Genomic DNA, 19330 nt, shown 5'->3' on the forward strand with positions numbered 1-19330 from the left:
CATCCTTACAAAAGAAAGAAACAAATTGGATGTTAATGAAAAAGGAACACTAAGATTAAATAAAACGTTAGTTATTGACTATCAAAGAATTGATTAAAAGCACCGAGAGCAGAGATCGCATTAAATATAATATTTTAAAATAATTTCTTTGCAAAATTTAAATGATTTCGCAAAATGTATTTTTCAGTAATTTAATGGAGTCGTCCTCAGAACATTCCCCTTGGATTTTTGGTCCATGGGATAAAAAAAGGTTGAACGTTACTGGTGTAGACGATGCATGTCTCTTCGATAAATTTTTACTGGCAAGCAAAAAATGGAGTTAACTTGCCTTTGTTTACAATATAATTAATATTAGTATCATTTATGACAACAGAATTTGCTGATAAATCAGCATTAGAAGACCTATTAATCGGCTGATTATCAAAGGCCAATTAATTGGTAATCGGCCAATTTGGTTATCAGTACATCCCTTATATATATATATATATATATATATATATATATATATATATATATATATATATATATATATATATATATATATATATATTTGATTGACATACTCTTAGCATGATTTTCCATCAACATTTTCAGTGTCACAGAAACATTACAAGACAGCCCTCTTGTTTTTTGCATTTCTTTTGTATCAACCATCAACAAATTGGCTAATTGAATTTAAAAAAATAAATGAAATAAAAATAAACTTTATCATCATTACATTTTTTTTCAACCCAATTTTTTAAAAATTTGCATCTTATTAGTTACCTCCCTTTCTAGTTTTATTACTTACCTCCCTTCGCAATTTTATCTCTTAACCTCCGTTTGTGATTTTATCGGTTACCTTCCTTTACATTTTAATCAGTTATCTCCCTTTGCTCGCTGTATCCTTTGTATTATCTCTTTGTGTCACTTACTTCTCTTGGCTTAAATTACCAATATTATTTAAAAAAAAAAAAAAAAAAAAAAAAAAAAAAAAAAAAGAAAGATGCTTGTGCATTTTTGCCACCACGCTATTTTTAAATAGTTTTTTCAGATTAAATTCAAGCTTCACGATATCTTTTTTTTTTTTTTTTTTAAATTGTTAGGTGGAAGCACAGAATAGTTACAAAACACCCTCCCCATGTTAAGAATGGCTTTCAAAATAATGGCGTTATTATTTCAGCACGGCAGCAAAAGTGCACAAGTACAAAAAAAAATTAATTTTCAAAAAGGTTTCAAAAACGAATTTATAAAAACGTAACCATTTTGACTGTAATATTGTTTACATGAAGCGGTTGTCATCCCTGAATTTGGGATTAATGAAAGATACATTTTCATCCTCCTTGTTGTCCGGTCAATTCCACAAAGTCATCTTGAGAAGGAGTTATCGACAAGAGAACTCTTGATATGATAGTATGATCATGAGACTCTTCAACGCTTACCTCTAAATATCAGTTTCTAGGATGAAATCTTTTCGCATTTGAAAAACAGAGGATATGGGGAGACCAGATTCTGGTATGCAACTTGAAGAACAAGGATTTTAATATATCTTTTAATGATTTTTTTTTTAACTTCACTTTTTATTTAATTTTTGAAATTTTATTTGCACTTTATTTTTTATTATTTTTTTTTAAATGAAAATAGTTTTAATTTTTATTTATTTTATTTCTATTTTCTTTTAAATTGTTTGTAATTATTTTAATTTTTTGTTTCTTTTTTTATTTTTATATCGTTTATTTCTATTTTTATATTTTTTTTATATTTAACATTCACATCATAAAATTTCACAAGAGTAGACACAAAAAAAAAAAAAAAAAACTGAATCTAACCATAAATGATTCCATAAGACTATATTTCACAATATTTCTAACATATGGTATTATTATTATTTAAATGGTTATGGAACATTTTCCTCATCTTGGTTATTAAAACATAAAATAGAAGCATAAGCTTTTGAGTTTAGATTGTGATTCTTGTTGTTGCAGTCTCCAGGTTTAACTCAGCTTCTACCTGCTCTAAAGCTAATTCATTAAACAGGCTTGAAAGAGATACAGTTTTACTTTCACTTTGATCTTCTTGACCCTCAACAGAGCTTGACAAAATGCAGGGGAAGTAATTCTGTTTAACTAAGAAATTCATCAATGCCAAAAAAAAAAAAGAAAAAAATTTTGAAAAAAAAAAAAAAAAAGAAAGATGAATCTTGGAGTTATTTTTTTTATATTTTCAGAATATATATATATATATATATATATATATATATAATATGAGATATTTTAACAAAGATTAAGAAACAATGAAATATGTTTGTTTTTATATTCATTTTTTTAAAACAGATTTCGTATTTTCCTCTTACTGTGTAACCATGGAAAAGCTGGTCATTGTTAATAATTTAAGAATTAAAAAATTTAATTTTTAATGTTAATTATTGTTAAATGTTTCAAAAGAAATCGGGGACCAGGAATCGTGAATTTAAAAACATTTTTTTTTTTTTTTTGTTTATTGGAGAACTGTTTGACATCTATTGTCACAAAATTCACCCATAAAATTGAGGGTATTGTCAAGATTGTTTGCACCTTTCAACCTCATGTTTCTGCTGTCCATTTGGCTGGATAATTAAACATGGCCAGGCGGACAAGAAAGCCATTTTAACATAAGAAAGAGGGCGGGGCCTTTTACATTGTCGGAGACGAAAATAATTATTAATGAGAAGGGACCATATCTTACTTGTAATCATTGTTCAGTCTTCGCAATGGAAACTGGAAGTCAAAAGAAAAAAAAGCAAACAATCTTGACTATGACCAAAATTGCAATAAGTTATCTCCCTTTCAACAACAACAATAAACCAATGAAAAGCCTAATATTAACATTTTACTGTCAACATCAAATGATATTTAATTTGAAGAAATTGTTTGAATACTTACATTTAACTGAAACATATATATAATTTATGATTTTTAAAAAATTTCTTTTTAAGAAAAAAAGAAGATGCCGGATGCTGAAAAATATGGTAAGTTTTATTTCATCATTCATATGAATTTGTCAAATCGTGTTGACTTATAATTTTTATATATATACTAGCATTTCAGCCCAACGTTTCCCGGGTGTTTGGAGGTGTATGCTGAGCAAAAAAAAGGGGGGGGTAATTTTTTTAACTTTGACCCCTACTATGCCCCCTTAAAATTTATTGTTTTGGGCCCAAATCAAGTTATTAAGTTAGATCCATGTCCAAGGAACCTATATCTAAAATTTCAAGTGTTTAGACCCAAAATTGTCAGAGGAGTTTGGTAGAGTTCTCAAAGGTCAAATAGTTGAATTTTGACCCCTTAACAGCGAAATTTCTGGCCGAAAGCCGATCACATCAATTTTCCCAAATCTTAGTACCCTGTATATCAAATTTTGAGTCTGTAGACTAAAAATTGACAGAGTTATTGCTTAGGGAAATGTACACACACACACACACACACACACACGTTCACTTTTATATATATATATATATATATATATAATGTTTGAGTGTTCATAGAAATTGATATGTTAACAATTAAAACATAAAAACAAGTTTCAATAAGAATAAAAATGCCATCATAATGTTCTGTTGATTCCATCTAGAACCAATATGGGCAATTGTTAAGTTCTGAGATATTGTGTTGAACAAAGATGGCGGCGTAGTTAAGATCAGTAACCAAGGTGGCGACCAATAATCAAATGCGGTCCGTCGCGTAGTTAACCTCTTAAGTTCTGAGATATTATGTTGAACAAAGATGGCGACGTAGTTCAGATCAGTAACCAAGATGGCGGTGAAGAATTAAATGCAGTCCGTGACGTAGTAAATGGCGAACTGATTGAATCCAAAATTCGACAATTTTTATAATAATTTTGGGATGTTTTCATTGGTTGTTTAGCACAGCTGTTGGTTATAAAAATGATTGGCGAATCCATTCGTCTCATACCCCCATTAGAAGTCAAAAACTTTTTACAGCAATTATCAGTAAAGTCCATATAATATGCGATAAGGAGGCTTCAAAAATGGAGCTGCATCTTAAAGATATGTAAACTTATAACAGAACTATGTACCAAAGATTAAGATAACAATCATGAGATAATACAAGAGGCATCTCAGAATGAGCAGCAACCAAGTGGACATATTTTGACCTGATAGCAAAAATATCCAGTATTTGAGAAATTTTTATTTATTTATAAATCTCCAAAGTTTTCAAAACAAAGCTTTTTTTTTTTGAATAATCATTTATTTATTTACTTTTTACTTAAAAATGTGCATATAACAAACGTGCTATTAGTAAGATTTGAGCACTTGGAGAATTTAGGGACTTACGGCGTCAATTTAGAGTGTTGACAGAGAATCCTGGGTCAATCCAGGAAATGTCCAAAGCAGTTTATAATTAAGTCATCGTCCTCTCTTTTTTTCCTTTTGAGGAAGATCTTTCAACTTTATTTATTTATTTATTTTTTTTTTGAGGGGCTAAATTTTTAAACCCTAACTTAAGCCTTCACATTTTTTTTATTTTATTTTTATTTTTCTTTTGTCAAATTTTAAACTTCAACTATTTCCAAGACGTTCTCTGGATTCTGTCAGTAGTTGGGACTGACTCCATAAGTACTGACATCTTTTGGATACCCATTACAAAAAAAAAAGTGTTCTTTTAATTTTTAAGCAATAATGGGAATTTGTAGGCATTACAACATAAATCTTGCAAGTTTTAAATTATTATTGAATTACCTCTTTTTTTTTTTTTTTTTTTTTTTTTTTACATTTTTTTTTTTTTCGAAATGGTAGGTGAGATAGTCACTCCTCAATACTCATAAAATTTAGTTTTCTTATTTAAAAATAAAACTACTTGATCAATTTACATGATTTTTTAAAATATGATATTTTCGTTTTGGCATGGGTACATGATGCAGATTTTTCTTTATTTTTGTTTTTAATATGCAAGGATTTCTGGACAAGAATGTAATTTGCTTACCTTCATTCGTACTATAATATAATTTAATTTTATTGTATGTTTATTCTTTTATTGATTGTTACAGGGCAAAAAAATTGCCAATGATGTTTGTGAATTTTTTAGATGAGGATTTATGATTTGTCTTATACAAACTACTGTTCTCATCTTGAGTGTTATTCTCACAGTTGATGATTCCTGAGTTCAACAATATACACCTGAAGAAGGTTGGAGTTTACATTGGCCGAAATATTGTGAAAATAATACTGAAGATGAGAATAGTAGTCCGAATAATCCAAATTTGCTAGTAAATGACATTATTTTAAAATTGTTCGATTAAAAAGGAAAGAAAAAAGATGCAATGTGAATTATGGTAAAACATTTCATTTTTAAATAATGTTTACCACCATTTATTACCAGAGCTATAAAATTCTCATGGCAGCGTGTGTCTGTGTGTCAGAATGTGCAGTCAGCTCTGAAAACCAATACTTATGTGACAAAATATTTTGTGCTATTACTGAAAAAAATCAGAATATGTCAAAAATTTAAACACATTGAAAGAACAGACCAGGATAGAGCAAGCTGAACAAATAAGGTAAAAAAAAAAAAAAAAAAAAAAAAAAAAAACACACACACACACACACACGCACACAAACATCTTCCTTCAGTCTTCTTGCTCTAGCAAAATTAACAGAAAATTAGGTAAAAAAAAATTGGGTGCTTGTTCAGAATAAAAAATAAAATATTGAATTTCAATTAAAACAAATGGTATCTATTTAATTGTCATGTCGAAATTAGTAAAATATCCAAAAATTATGAATGATAATAATAAAATAGGAAATTATTAATGAAAATAGTTTTCAAAGAAAATTTCAAATTCTACTTAAATAATAAACAGATTTCAAACTAAGTTACATTTCAAAAATAATAATGGCAGATCGTTGGATCATGAAAGTACATGCCTTATGTAATAATGCAGCATTTTGTTACTAACTGCAACATGACAATTAAGTAGATACCGTTGTTTTTAGTTGAAATTGATATGAAAATTGAGTAGATAAGATTGGTTTTTAATGAAAAGTCAATTTTGTGACTTTGGATTTTCATTCTTATTCTGAACATGCACCATAAATTGAAAAGTAAGCTCTTCAATAGTGAGGATAGAAAGGCTTATAGTTATTGACTGCACTTCTTGCCTCTACTCATTGTAAAACATCTTTGGTGTTTAGAGCAACATCCTCAATCAACAGTTGCTATGCTACTGTTAGTCATCCCATCCTTTCTTATTTTTCCACAATATCTTTGAAAAATCCGAAAAAGTCTTAAACATTTAAAGCTTTTATTTTAAACCAGTGCTAAAGACAAACGTATCTTTTTTCTCTCCTTTTTTTTTGCATTCCCTTAGTATTTTAACTTTTAATATTTTTTTTTTTTAAATATTTTTTGTCTATTTTTATTCTTAATAATAAATTTTTTTTATTTAAAAAAAACAAAAAAACTTTCTTTTTTTTAATTTATATTTTTTATTGATTTTTAACTTTAAAAATTAATCTTTTGTATCTAATGTACATTGTTTGTATTTTGCGTTTTCTGTTCTACAGGAAAACAGCGCAGAACTCGTGAGTGAAGAGACTTTTTTCTATCTATTTCTATCTTTTTCTTTTTTAAAAATTTGATTTAAAAAAATATATTAATCCTTCCACACTTTTTTCTTTCTTTTTCTTTTCTTTCTTTCTCTTTTCTTTCTCTTTTCCTTCTTTCTCTTTTCCTTCTTTCTCTTTTCTTTCTTTTTCTTTTTTTCTTTTTTTTTTTTTCATGCTTATTTCTCTGTTATATTGTCTAGGGAGGTATGAAAGGCCTGGAATTCTTTTAAAACACCTGGTCCCATGAGTAGTGTGGAAGGTTTTGTTGGTATGAGTGCAATATTATATTTTGTAATTCATTAAGTGTATGTATGCGTGTATGTCTATAATATATACAAACAAATCTTCATTTATACATGTTTTGTTGCATAATACTGACAAGAATCTCTTTAGTCTTTTTTAGTAGCTTATGTACTTTCACAAGTACTGATTTACTTTCTTATTGATGGAATAAGTAAAATACCAAAGTTTTTATGGTTTTCTGATAGTCGAAAGTGCGAGGGAGAAAAATGAAAATCAAATATGATGATTTTCATTTTTATCATTTTAAGTTATTTTATTAGTCATCTTCAAGGAAATATATGTGAAGAATTATCAATATTATCAAATTTCCTGGTGCTATCTCTGAAGATACTGGCTTCCTGATCTAAAATGCACCAAATATTGATATTATTGTTTTTTTTTCCTTTCCCTTTGCAAGACTGAATTGGATTTTGCAAAGTCAAAAACAAAAATAATTTTCCTCTATAAAGCAACTACACCAAACATCATGAATAACTATTTGAAGATATAAAGAACTTGAAGCACAAAATCTTTTTTTTTTTTTTTAAATTACTAGATGTAGCATTAAATAACCTGGAAAAGGGTTGATATGCTGTAAAAACAAAACAACCAAACCAAATCAAATTCCAAATCAAAATTTATTGGCAAAAAAAAGGCAAAGTGCCACAAGTCATATAAAATGACAGAGGTTTGAACTCCGTATGAGCATGTGTGAAATTTTGTGAGCTGTTGCCTCTGATAGCATCATGGTTATAGTCGGTTAACATACTTCCTAACTTCCAGCACTGTTGCTACTGAAAGCGGTGACAAGGCAAATCAGTTCCTTCACTTTTATTGTTCTTCAGTGTTTTTATTGTGAAGCGATTTATTGAACTATAAGAAAAAGACATTATTGAAAAGTAGACAATAAAAATCAACAATTATACAGATGAAAATAACACAATTAGTCTTTATTTGCACTTTTAATGACAAAATTTAAAATAAAAAAAGCACATTTAGAAAACATTTTTTTTTTTTAATGAATTTGAGAAAATTTGAAAATCTGAAAATATGAAATGATAAAATCATTTTTATTTACTTTATTGTTGTTAAAATCCGAATTTTTGCCAATAACCTGGCTTTATCAAGGAGATGTCAGTCCGATTTAGTTTTTTTTTTTTTTTTCTTCTTCGTAATGTTGTTATAAGAGGTCGAAGCCTCCCGAAGAGAAAATATGTCTTTATCGGTGCTGTTTAAGATGTGTGCGTAGTCACTTGGTTTAAGCGTGAAATTTTAGCATTGGAAAGTCACACATTTTAGAAAACATTTTTTTTTTATGAATTTAAAATAGAAAAGTTTTTATTTATTTGAAATTTTATATTTAATTCTTAAACATGTTTTCAATAGTTCTTAAAAAAATATATATAATTTCAATAATTCTTAATCAAAATAAGACTGAAAAAAACTTTTCAATGATTATTAAATAAAAAAGAATGATTGAAAAAAAAAAACGTAATAAAAAAAGAGGTACATGCACAGAGAAAGATATGAGCATGAGAAAAAAAAGCGAAGGAACTGATTTGCCATGTCACTGCTTTCGGTAGCTCTAGATCAGAAGTTAGGAAGTACATTAACTGACTATAATCAGCACCGCATGCTATCTCGCCCTACATCTAGGATAAGTTGTGTAGTAGCTGTATCAGAAGCCTTACATATGACTATATGATAATGATGGGCTTTCACTCGATCCTCTCTTGCCAGACTTCAGCACAATAACAGATCTATGATCAGATGAACCTGCAACGTGAAATCTGACCAAACCCAGCACATCAGGTCAGAGGAGTTGCTAAAAGCAGTACATTTACCCAGATTAGAAGTTATCGTAAGGACAAATTGGTTATGCTGATATGTTCGTCCTCCTGGATAAACTGTTGCAGAAGCATGAACGTGTTGCACCGCAAAAAGGTTGACCAAGAAAAACAGTTGAGACAGTTGACCCGCTGAACTGTGAGCAGTGAACAGTGATCTTGCGGGAGAAGATCGAAGGTTAGGTCAGCGAAAACATTGTGAGAATAATATTCTAATGAGAACAGTAGTCTGAATAATTCAAATGATACAAGTTGAAATTTCAACTGGAAGTTTTCTTTTAACATTTTTATTGAAAATAGACTAAGGAGTTCTTTGTCAGTATTGTACAGCAAAACATATAATATACATACACATGCATTCATGAATAAATATATCTATATACAAATATATATGTATGTGTGTGTGTATATATATATATATATATATATATATATATATATATATATATATATATATATATTGTTGTATAACTGAGCATGCCACCATCTGTTTGTAGCCAATAGCAAGAACCGTGAACCTGGATCTACAAGTAAGTATCTGCCTGGCCAATTCTTTTGCCACTGGAATGGTATGTGTCAGGCTGCTGCTGATGATGTGATGCTGCCCCTGCTATTCCGTGCTGGCTTATTTAGACTGCTACTTATTCAGTCAGTGTGTCTAGCTAATGTCTGAGAATTGACTCCCACCCACCCTGCTCTTGTGAAGAGGGATAGTGTCTGTCTTATGACCTTCCCCCTCCTCTATTTCTAGTCCTGTGTTTGTTTTTAACCGATTTGTTGCTTACATCCCTTTTCCGCATCCTCCAATACATACCCTATTTTAGATTTTTATCAGTTAGCTTTATAATTTTTTTTTTTTTTTAATTTTGGATCTTACACTCATCCTTTGTGTTACTCTCCCCATCCATATCCAACTATTTGCTATACAATCACACATTGTGAGGTGCATCAGCTTGGCAGCCAGGTTGTGCAATGATTTCTGAATGTTTTCATATGAATGCTAATGCATAGAGGTTTATCCATTTCTGGAAGTATCCTTCAACGTATCAACCATCGCTTTCTAACTCTCTCCATCTTCATCCCGCTAGTTTTTTCATGTAATGGCAGAATTTAGAATTCTTCCGAATGGTATCGATTTTCGAATATTTTGAGTGATTACTTTTATCAGTTGATGTGAAGATGTTTGGTCCTTGCACAAAGAAGATCTTCACATATTCGAGGTCTTCGACATGTACTGTTGTCAATGCATCTGTCTCTCCAACCAATTCCCAAACCACAACATCCGTCCAAGATGGAACACCACCAGCATCACAGAGACTCTAAAGAGACTTTGTTGGTTTGGTCATGTTCTTTGACATCTGAGGAGGAATTCATCTGCATGTTCGTAGCTCCAATCACACTCTTAAGGAAGCACAGTAAAACAAATATGTAGTTGGTGGTTAGCGTCCACATTTTTGATTTTCGTCACTGGAACCAAGAATGGCTGAAGTATGCCTAAGACTGTTCTGCCAATTGGCATTGGGGGTGGGTAGATTGCCTTGACATGGAACGCAATGAACTCATTTGGAGCCAGTTTAACCCACTCTAGGTGAATACCATTACTGTTGTAGTAGACAGGTGGTTGTGCAGAATTCCCCTTATATTAACAAACAAAAATACAGGCTAGCACTCTTATGAGTGACACAAATCAAAACAAAGATTTTCTTAGATTTTGGTGTAGCATTTACACACAGGAAGAGTGTAACGATCCTATAAACCAATACCATATAAGAGTACACAGTATTCAGAGAGTACCCTTAGGGGTGCCTTGAAACATTATCAACATTTTTACATGGTTTCAATTTACTTGTTTCAAATAACATAACAGCATGAAGATATATGACATATACGGACATACATATGAGAGCAAGTGAGGGTGTTAATTATTTATGAACCGTCCAGTACCCCATCTCGCTTCAGCCCCCCCCCCCCAAAAAATATGAAAACAATTTTAATACTCTTTGAATATATGAAAAAAAAAAAAAAAAATCCAAGACCGAATTAAAAATAATTTCATATCATTTATTAATATGTTTATCAGGCTTATGTATACAAGTGTAATGATGTATGGAAGTGAAACCTGGCCAATGAGGGTTGAGGACATGAGTTGCATGGAGAGAAATGGTATGAGAATGATATAATTATATATGCAATGCGAGTCTTACAGACAGGCTTAGTTCTGATGACCTCAATGTAAGATTAAATCTGAAGAGTATTAGGAGATTTGAACAAAACAGGAAACTTTTTAGTTTGGTCACATTCATCTTTTTAACATGGCCATACCATCGAACCTGGTCAGTGAAGGTTGAGGGCATGCATTGCATGGAGAGAAATTAAGAATGATACAATGAATGTGTAATGTGAGTTTTAAAGACAGAGATTAGTTCTTATTTTTTTTATTTTTTTTTTTTTATTACATTTTCACCCCAAACAAGGCAAATTGCCACTTTGGTGTAGGGGGCTACTATCAGGGGCAACAACTACTGGGGTACTATGTAGGGATTTGGGCAGCAAGGTGTCGGTTCACGTTACACTTGAACTTCTGCACGTCAGTACTGTTGGGGAAGCAGGGGCCTGGAATGGAATTCCAGAGTCTTGCGGTTCTGGGGAAGAAACTATTGGAGTAAAAAGATCTTTTACATCTAGGGACCTCTACAGTGTGGGGGTGGGATCTAGTAGCCTGTCGGGTTTGTCGAGGGTGCTCGCGTCGTGGGGGCACAAGTGATTGCAGTTCATCAGAGCATTCACCACTAAAATACTTGTAGAAAAGGCAGAGGGATGCAACATTTCGTCGATGGGACAGAGGCTGAAGCTTAGATGCCAGTTCAGGGCCTATCAGGTTTGCGACTCTCTTTTGAACCTTGTCAAGGAGCGAGAGACTAGTAGCAGATGCACCAGCCCAGATGTGGCAGCAATACTCCATACATGGGCGAATGGTGGCCTTATAGAGGTACAGGATACTTTCGGGTGTTAGTAGTTTTCTAGCACGGTAGAGAGAGCCTACCTTTCTTGCAGCAGCCCTGGCAATGCCCTCAATGTAACTGTTCCAACTCATGTTTCCCGTGAACGTTAGGCCAAGGAGTTTGAAAAATGGACTCTCAGATAAAGAGTCGTTGGCCATTGCTATTGGTGGTAGAGAGGGTTTCTTGTAATTATTGAATGAAACTAGTTTAGTCTTGGCAGCATTGAACGCGACCAACCACTTTTGTCCCCATTCCACTACAGATTGGAGGTCTTCCTCTAGTGTTTCTGCCATTTCTTTAGAAATGTGTTCATTCGTCTTCCTGTCGTGTCTGCCATAGAGTGTAGTGTCATCAGCATATATACCCATCTCAGAGGCAATGTTGTTGGGGAGGTCATTTATGAATATCAGGAACAATAGAGGTCCAAGGATTGAACCCTGGGGCACTCCCGCATTTATATCATATTGTTTAGATGTGCGACCGTCGAGGACTACCTGGATTTTTCTCTTATCTAAGAAGGATTTAATTATGTTAAGTATTCTACCAGTGATACCGTATGATCTGATTTTACTGAGGAGACCCTCATGCCATACCCTGTCAAAAGCCTTAGATATATCTAGAGCTACCGCTCTGCCTTCCCCCGCTTTGTCCAGTGATTGGTATATACGTTCAGAGATCACGGTGAGGATGTCTGCTGTGGAACGGGCTTGTCTAAATCCATATTGTTTGTCAGTCAGTAGTTTAGCATCTGTAAGATGATGGACTAGAGCATGGTTAATTATGGTCTCAAATATTTTGGCAAAAAGTGGGAGGAGGCTAATGGGGCGATAATTTGATGGGTCTGTCCTTTCGCCAGAATTCTTGAATACTGGTACAACAGAAGCAGTTTTCCAACAGCCCGGAAAGCAAGCTTCATTAAGACATTTGTTGTAGAGTTTGGAGAGAACTGGAGCTACTTCGGCTGAGCACTTTTTTAATAGCACAGCTGGGATAAGATCGGGTCCACATGCTTTTGAGGTGTCAAGGTTTTTTATGATAGCATGCACCTGAGCAGGGGTGGTTTTCAGATCGTCTAGTGTGGCGTCTGTCCGCATAGGAAAGTCAGGTAGGGGGTGGTTGGAAGGGTCCAGTGTGGAGTTTGAGGCAAACCGACTGGCAAGCATGTTAGCCTTGTCGGTTGCTGAGGAGACAACCTCGTGATTGTTGGTTAGTGGGGGAATTGTTGATTGCCCATTATTTACTACACTGTTTTAGATTTTCCAGAAGTCTCGAGTTCCTAGTTTTTGTGCTTCGATGCGCTTTTTAGTGGTTTCCGTAAATTCTCTCTTAGCTGTCGCTATTTCTTTCTTAACGTTATTTCTAGCTTCTATATACTTCAGTCTGTTTGAACTGGACTTATGTCGGTTAAACCTACGGTATGCATGCTGCTTTTGAGTAATGGCAGTTGCACAAGTCTACGTAAACCATTGGGGAGAGTGGGGCTTACTATAAAATTTCCGCATGGGAACATGCGCTTCGATTGCAGTTTTGAACCAGTCAGTGGTCTCGTTTGCACACTGTTCAGCAGGGAGAGAGAAAATATTTTTCCATGGAGCATCTCTAATTAGTTCCCTGATGGCTTCCCAGTCAGCCTTATTATAATATCTCGTTGTTTTGAGCACTGGCTCTTCAGTTTTGGGTCTAGAGTTTAGGGCGATTTCAACCATTATCACTGCATGATCAGTGTTGCCGAGTGGGCTGTGGGCCTTCGCTATGCAGTCATCGGGAACTGTGGTCAAAAACAGATCTAGAAGTGATGCGTGTTGTTCTTCCTGGTCAGGGAAACGGGTTGGAAACGTAACAATTTGTGATAGGGAGTGAGATATAGCGAAGCTATGGGTTGTGCTGCCCGCTGCATCTGTGTGAGTAGAGAATCCAAGCCAGTTTTTGTGGTGGACATTAAAGTCACCAAACACATGTATTTGTGCGCTAGTGTCGAGGGACAGTGCCGTGTCTATGCTGTCAGATACTTTGTTTATTATGGAGCAGTCCTGAGTCGAGGGAGAGCGGTAGAGAAAATAATAGTAGCTAATACTGTGTTGCACGTTTAGTCTAAAGCACATAAAGGCTTGATCATCTGTTTCTAGGTTTGTTTCTCTAGTCAAGGGAAGGGTATTACGAATGTAAACTCCAAGTCCGTGCATATGTCTGTCAGAGTCCTTACGGCAGAGTGGGAGATATCCAGGCATGTTAAAGTGGTTAGAGGGAATGGAGGAGTGTAGGTTAGTCTCACTTAGTGCTAAGATATCCGGGGTATTTGTTAAGAGAAATGCTTCAACATCAGCTAAGTTAGTTCTAAGCCCACGGATATTTGTGAATGAGAGCCTCAAGGGAGGAGGCAAGTTGAATTTGTTTGTCCCTAATCCTGGTTTAAGCTTATTTTTAGATTGTACTGTCGTCATATTTTTTTTAAGAGTTTCGGTAAGGGGGAGCTAAACAAGAGGTTATGCGGAGCTTCAGACATGCATCACAAGTAGACCATCAGCTGACCTTTCTCCAATTAGGATTGTGGCCTCAGGAAAGCCCACCGGGGATGAGTGCAGGGTCCCTTTCCATGCGCGTCATGGCACTGCAAACAACCCGATATTATTCAACTGTTGATGGAGCAGCCGCTCTAAGCGCTACCAAAGAGTTAGGGCTCCTGTACTACCAGTCGGGAACAGCAGCCAGGAACTGTCAATCCGGTACCCTCAACCCTTTAGAAGAAGGTCAACCCAATCTAACCGCTCAGGCATATCTTATACTCAAGCACTCCCAAATGTTCAGTTTTAGGGGTGGGGCATGCTGGGAATGGGGAAGAACGGCGTTCAATTGCCCTAGCCAGGAAACAAGATCTACCGCTGGGTGTTTCTGTCGAATCACTGAGATAGTGTCTCTGCGCTTGACTAATAGGCAAAGAAGGATTATGGAAGCCGGGCGATAGACAGAGCCTATCTACTCCTTAAGCAATTTAGGTTTGCAAACCGGTGAATTTGTTTGAGTCACCAGCTCTAGGAAGGTTGTCATCCAAGACTGAAGAGGCCTCTCTCCCCTTTGGTTTAGTTTCAGAGTTTTCCTTCTCCTAGACGGATGATCTGGGAAGACCTACTGGGTCCGTCAGCCCTGAGAGGGTTTTCTCTGCGCCTAGGTTCTAATCCAGGTATTTCTGCGACCCCGCGTTGTTAGTGTTACTGGGTTAGTTTGTGGGGGATTATATCTACTGATTAGTTACACTCCTCAAAGTGATTTAGGGACATGCTATTTACTTGTTAATGGATAAAGGGGGTGGGTGAAGTTCATGCAGTGTAAGCGTCTATGTTTGTAAGAGGGCTTGTTAGGGAGGAGATAATGTGATTTTAGTCGTACCCTTTTTTTTATTTTATTAATGTTAGCTTAGGTCTAGTATAGTGTTACAGTATGAGTAGGTATTAAGAATTGAGCTACGAGTTGTGCCCGAGCTATTTTAGATGATAGGAGGGTTAAGATGTAAGTGCAATATAGCATGGATAAGACAGCAAGTATTGAGTCATGCGTAATTAGGTGAATAGATATATATGGGCAGGTTTCCAGTAGGTGCGAATAGAGTTGAAGTTGTAGGTATTTTTTAGTAAGAGTCATGGGGCGTTTTGCATAACAAGGAGTGTCGTTTCAATAACGTAATTAATCGTTGCAAAACTAGAGACAGTTGTGTAGTGCATATTGCTTTGTTTCTGGGTACTTTGGCTGTTAAGTACCTGCCTTTGTGTGCATAGGCTGTTAAGTCCCTTACTGGATAGGAATGAGCTGTAATGCATGCCTTAGAGGTAGAAATGTATAGATGTTTAGTGATGGTTATTAAAAGAGTTTGCATGTGAGGGATTAGGGGCTGGAAGTTAGCGATTCAACTACAGATGCGGAGCAATGTGGGAGTTTAGTGGCGGATAGGTTGGAAGGAGTAGATTGTTAGCGTTCAAGAGAAGAGGGGTTATTTATTTACAGATGGATTTCCATTAGGATTTTTGAGTTACAGGTAAGGTTTAGTCTGAAGAAGGGAGGAAATTTTTTTTTTTTTTTTTATGCATGCAGGTAAGACAAACGCAATCGTCTTGGAGGTAAAATGTATAAGATTTCGTCGCTAGCTATTAGGTTTTTCCCTCCCAGTTATAGGGACAGCTAATTCGTTGGGATTTGGAATTGTAGTCATTAAGGTCAGGCGCAGAGTGTTGCATCTATTCAGAAAATTAGCCCTAGTATCACAGCTGAGATTATGTATATTGCAGTTAAAAATATAGTGCCAGTCAAATTATGAGCCACGTACAGTGGTTTGGTATGGTATGGGTATCATGGAGGACACTTACATACAAGCAAGCGTACGGTGATTGCATATATTAAGTATACTACTTAAATAAAGTTCTGTCTTCTATAGTAGAAAGAAAGGTGGTCCTAGCTCTTCTATATTCTTGCATAGGCTATTCGTTATCGAGTAGAGTTCTTCTGACCATAAAAACGGCTCGCGTGGGACTAAGTGTTAGAGACCATTTTTACGCATATGTAATTAAAATGCATTAAATAAATACATTTAAAAAGAAGGTATACACAGTTGGTAAAAGCAAAAAGAGAAATAAATAAACAAAGTGAATGAATAAATAAAAAATAAAGTAGTAGAAGAAACGACTCGCATGGAAGCAAAGTGTTAAAGACAATATATGCGCATATAGTTAAAATACATTAGTCAAAATTAAGAAAAAAAAAAAAAAAAGCAGTTGCCATTTTGGTAATATTAGGATTTGTTAAATTAACTTAGCTTATATTGTTTGCCCATTTTCAAAATTGTCGCGTCTGTCAGCGAGCGAACCCTGTTAGTGTGACGGCTTCACTTCCTTTCCCCGGATTTTATATCTATTTATAGTTTATAGTGCGCACATGTGTATGGTAATTTTACTTTTTTATTTTTTTATTTTATTCTTTATTTTTTTTTATTTAGGTTAAACTTCTGTCTTCTATAGTAGAAAGAAAGGTGGTCCTAGCTCTTCTATATTCTTATGACCTCAGAAGATTAACTCTGGACAATATAGGGAGATGTGTGCAAAATAGGAAACTGTGATGATATGGCCACATTAAAGGAATGGAGTTATTGGCTTAGTAGGTGTAGAACAGTTGAAGTAGCAGGGTCAGTTCAGAGAAAGGCCAAGGAAAACATAGAAGGAAGTGATGATGATGGTGCAGACATAAAGATCTGATGAGAGAAAAGTGTGCGTTTTATTTTTTTTAAGGAAAAACTCTTTTTCACCTCAAACAAGGCATACTGCCAGTTGGATGTAAGAGGTTACTATTTTGGATTATGTCTAATAGGGGACTGTGAGGAGTTGAGCAGCAAGATGTTTATTCTCATTACATTTAAACTTCAGCAGGTTACTACTATCAGGGGAGCAAGAAACAGGAAGGGAATTCCAAAGTCTAGCAGTTTGTGGAAAGAAGCTGTCAGAGTAGAAGGCTTTCTGGCATCTAGGGATCTCAATAGTGAAGAGGTGGGATTTTACTGCTTGCCAGGTTAGTCAGCATTATATGCATTGAAGGGTCACATGGGCTATGAGTTCTTCAGAGTACATTCCGTTAAAGTTCTTGTGAAACGGATACAAAGATGCAACTTTAGTTAGGTTGGTAGTCATTTTTTTTTTAAATGCTAGCATGTAAAACAGACATTAAACCAAATATGAATATCAACTTCGTATTCATTAGCATTAAATTTAATAGTGCTGAATACAATTTTTGTAGCTATAGAATAGAATTTAAATAGAATAATAATGAAGTATGATTATGAAACTTGGCATTGAATAGCAGTGTATAAATGTATATTCTTATTTGAGGGAAAATTTCAATGTAAAAGGGAGGACAATAAGAACAAAAAATACCTGTATATTTACATCGGCACTTTCTCACAGATTTGGACACTATAGTAAAATTATTAATGTAGGCTAGATGTTACTAATTCTTAATGTGGAATAATTTGATTTTAGGGAAGTTAGTTGAATGCAACTGAAGATGTCTGGCTTCATATTTCGAATTTTTTTAAAAATATATATTTGGGGAATTTATCATCAATAAATAGTTTATTTTTGGTGTTATTTTGAGTAAATAATTTTAGGGGATAATGAAGGGGTCTTTATTGTGTACTTACATAATGAGTTGAAACAAGGAAAGCATGGAATAAATAAAATGCTTCTATTTTTCTTTTAAGGGAAAGCAATCCATTTAAAACTTTATTAGCAAAAACAGAGTTCATTTTTTGAAATAAGAATCATACTCGTATGCCAGTACATTAGGAAGGCATTAGGATTGTAGACGTGATTAGGTTGGCCATGGCCCAAAAGATTGGGAACCATTTTTTTAGACCATGTGCAAAACGTCTGTAAGTTGCATGAGACTTTAAACGTTGTTCAGTTACACAGATCAGCTGACTGAAGAGCAATTGTGGACATTGCCCGGTAGTTCTGCTGTGTTCAAAAATGCACATCACAATATTATCTCAATCAAAATTATTTTAAGAATGCTTGTTATTGTTAAGTCAGCAAGACTTCTGCATACAAAGGTCATACATCACGATTATCTGGTCCTCCTGAAGTTCTCATTGATCACAGTTATATGTTAATCCGCAGAATCGCCCAACGCCAGCATCACTTAGCAGTTGCATGTGAAGTTGAGGAAGGTTTAGCCTAGAATACGCAACAGAATGGCATCAGCACAACCTTGTCATTTTAACTTCATTGATTTTTAATTCCATGCCTGACACGTCTTTGCTTGTCACATGCAGTGACACGTCTTTGCTTGTCACATGCAGTGACACGTCTTTGCTTGTCACATGCAGTGACACGTCTTTACTTGTCACATGCAGTGACACGTCTTTGCTTGTCACATGCAGTGACACGTCTTTGCTTGTCACATGCAGTGACACGTCTTTACTTGTCACATGCAGTGACACGTCTTTGCTTGTCACATGCAGTGACACGTCTTTGCTTGTCACATGCAGTGACACGCCTTTGCTTGTCACATGTAGTGACACGTCTTTGCTTGTCACATGCAGTGACACGTCTTTGCTTGTCACATGCAGTGACACGTCTTTGCTTGTCACATGCAGTGACAGAGGACAACGGATACTGATGCCAACTTCTATTTTTGTTTAACACAAGCATGGAATATTGCTACTAAAGCATAAGGGGTTACTGTGGTAGGATCCAGATGGAGATAGGGGCATATATAGGTGGAGAGTTGGCCCAAAAGATGTTTCTTCACATTACATTTTAACTTCTGTAAGTTGGTACAGCCAAGGAAGCAGGGAGGGAATTCCAGAGGCAAATTATTTGAGGAAAAAAAAAAAATCTATCAGTGTAGAAACTCTTCCAGCATCTATGGATCTGTACACTTAAGGGGTAGGATTTTGCTGTTAGTCGGGTGGATCAAGAGTATTTTCAACGACCGAATGCAAGTGCAGTACGTTCGTCTGAGTAGAATTTTAATATATCATTTTAAATAGAAAAAGTCCTCTACCACCACCATCACTGAAAATAAAAATGGATGCTCCGCCTTCTATTTTCTTATCCTACCTGTCGTCCTACACCCACTCT

The 19330-nt window shown here is 34.7% G+C and overlaps 1 protein-coding gene across 50 annotated transcripts in view; it reads left to right on the forward strand.

The window, feature by feature from the left end:
* Window positions 1-19330, forward strand: part of LOC145263687 (SWI/SNF-related matrix-associated actin-dependent regulator of chromatin subfamily D member 1-like) — a 273700-nt gene that overhangs the window by 167726 nt on the left and 86644 nt on the right. For 32 of the 50 annotated variants that reach the window (XM_080120590.1, XM_080120583.1, XM_080120574.1 and 29 more), the window contains 3 exons: window positions 2954-2986; window positions 6539-6556; window positions 9207-9239. In XM_080120590.1, the coding sequence (XP_079976716.1) occupies window positions 2954-2986; window positions 6539-6556; window positions 9207-9239 (84 nt within the window). The remainder of the gene's footprint in view (window positions 1-2953; window positions 2987-6538; window positions 6557-9206; window positions 9240-19330) is intronic. The other 18 variants (XM_080120578.1, XM_080120586.1, XM_080120602.1 and 15 more) reach the window with 1 other exon arrangement.

The sequence above is a fragment of the Euprymna scolopes genome, chromosome 39 (assembly GCF_053919585.1).
Source record: "Euprymna scolopes isolate OS-2025 chromosome 39, ASM5391958v1, whole genome shotgun sequence".
NCBI classification, from domain to species: domain Eukaryota; kingdom Metazoa; phylum Mollusca; class Cephalopoda; order Sepiida; family Sepiolidae; genus Euprymna; species Euprymna scolopes.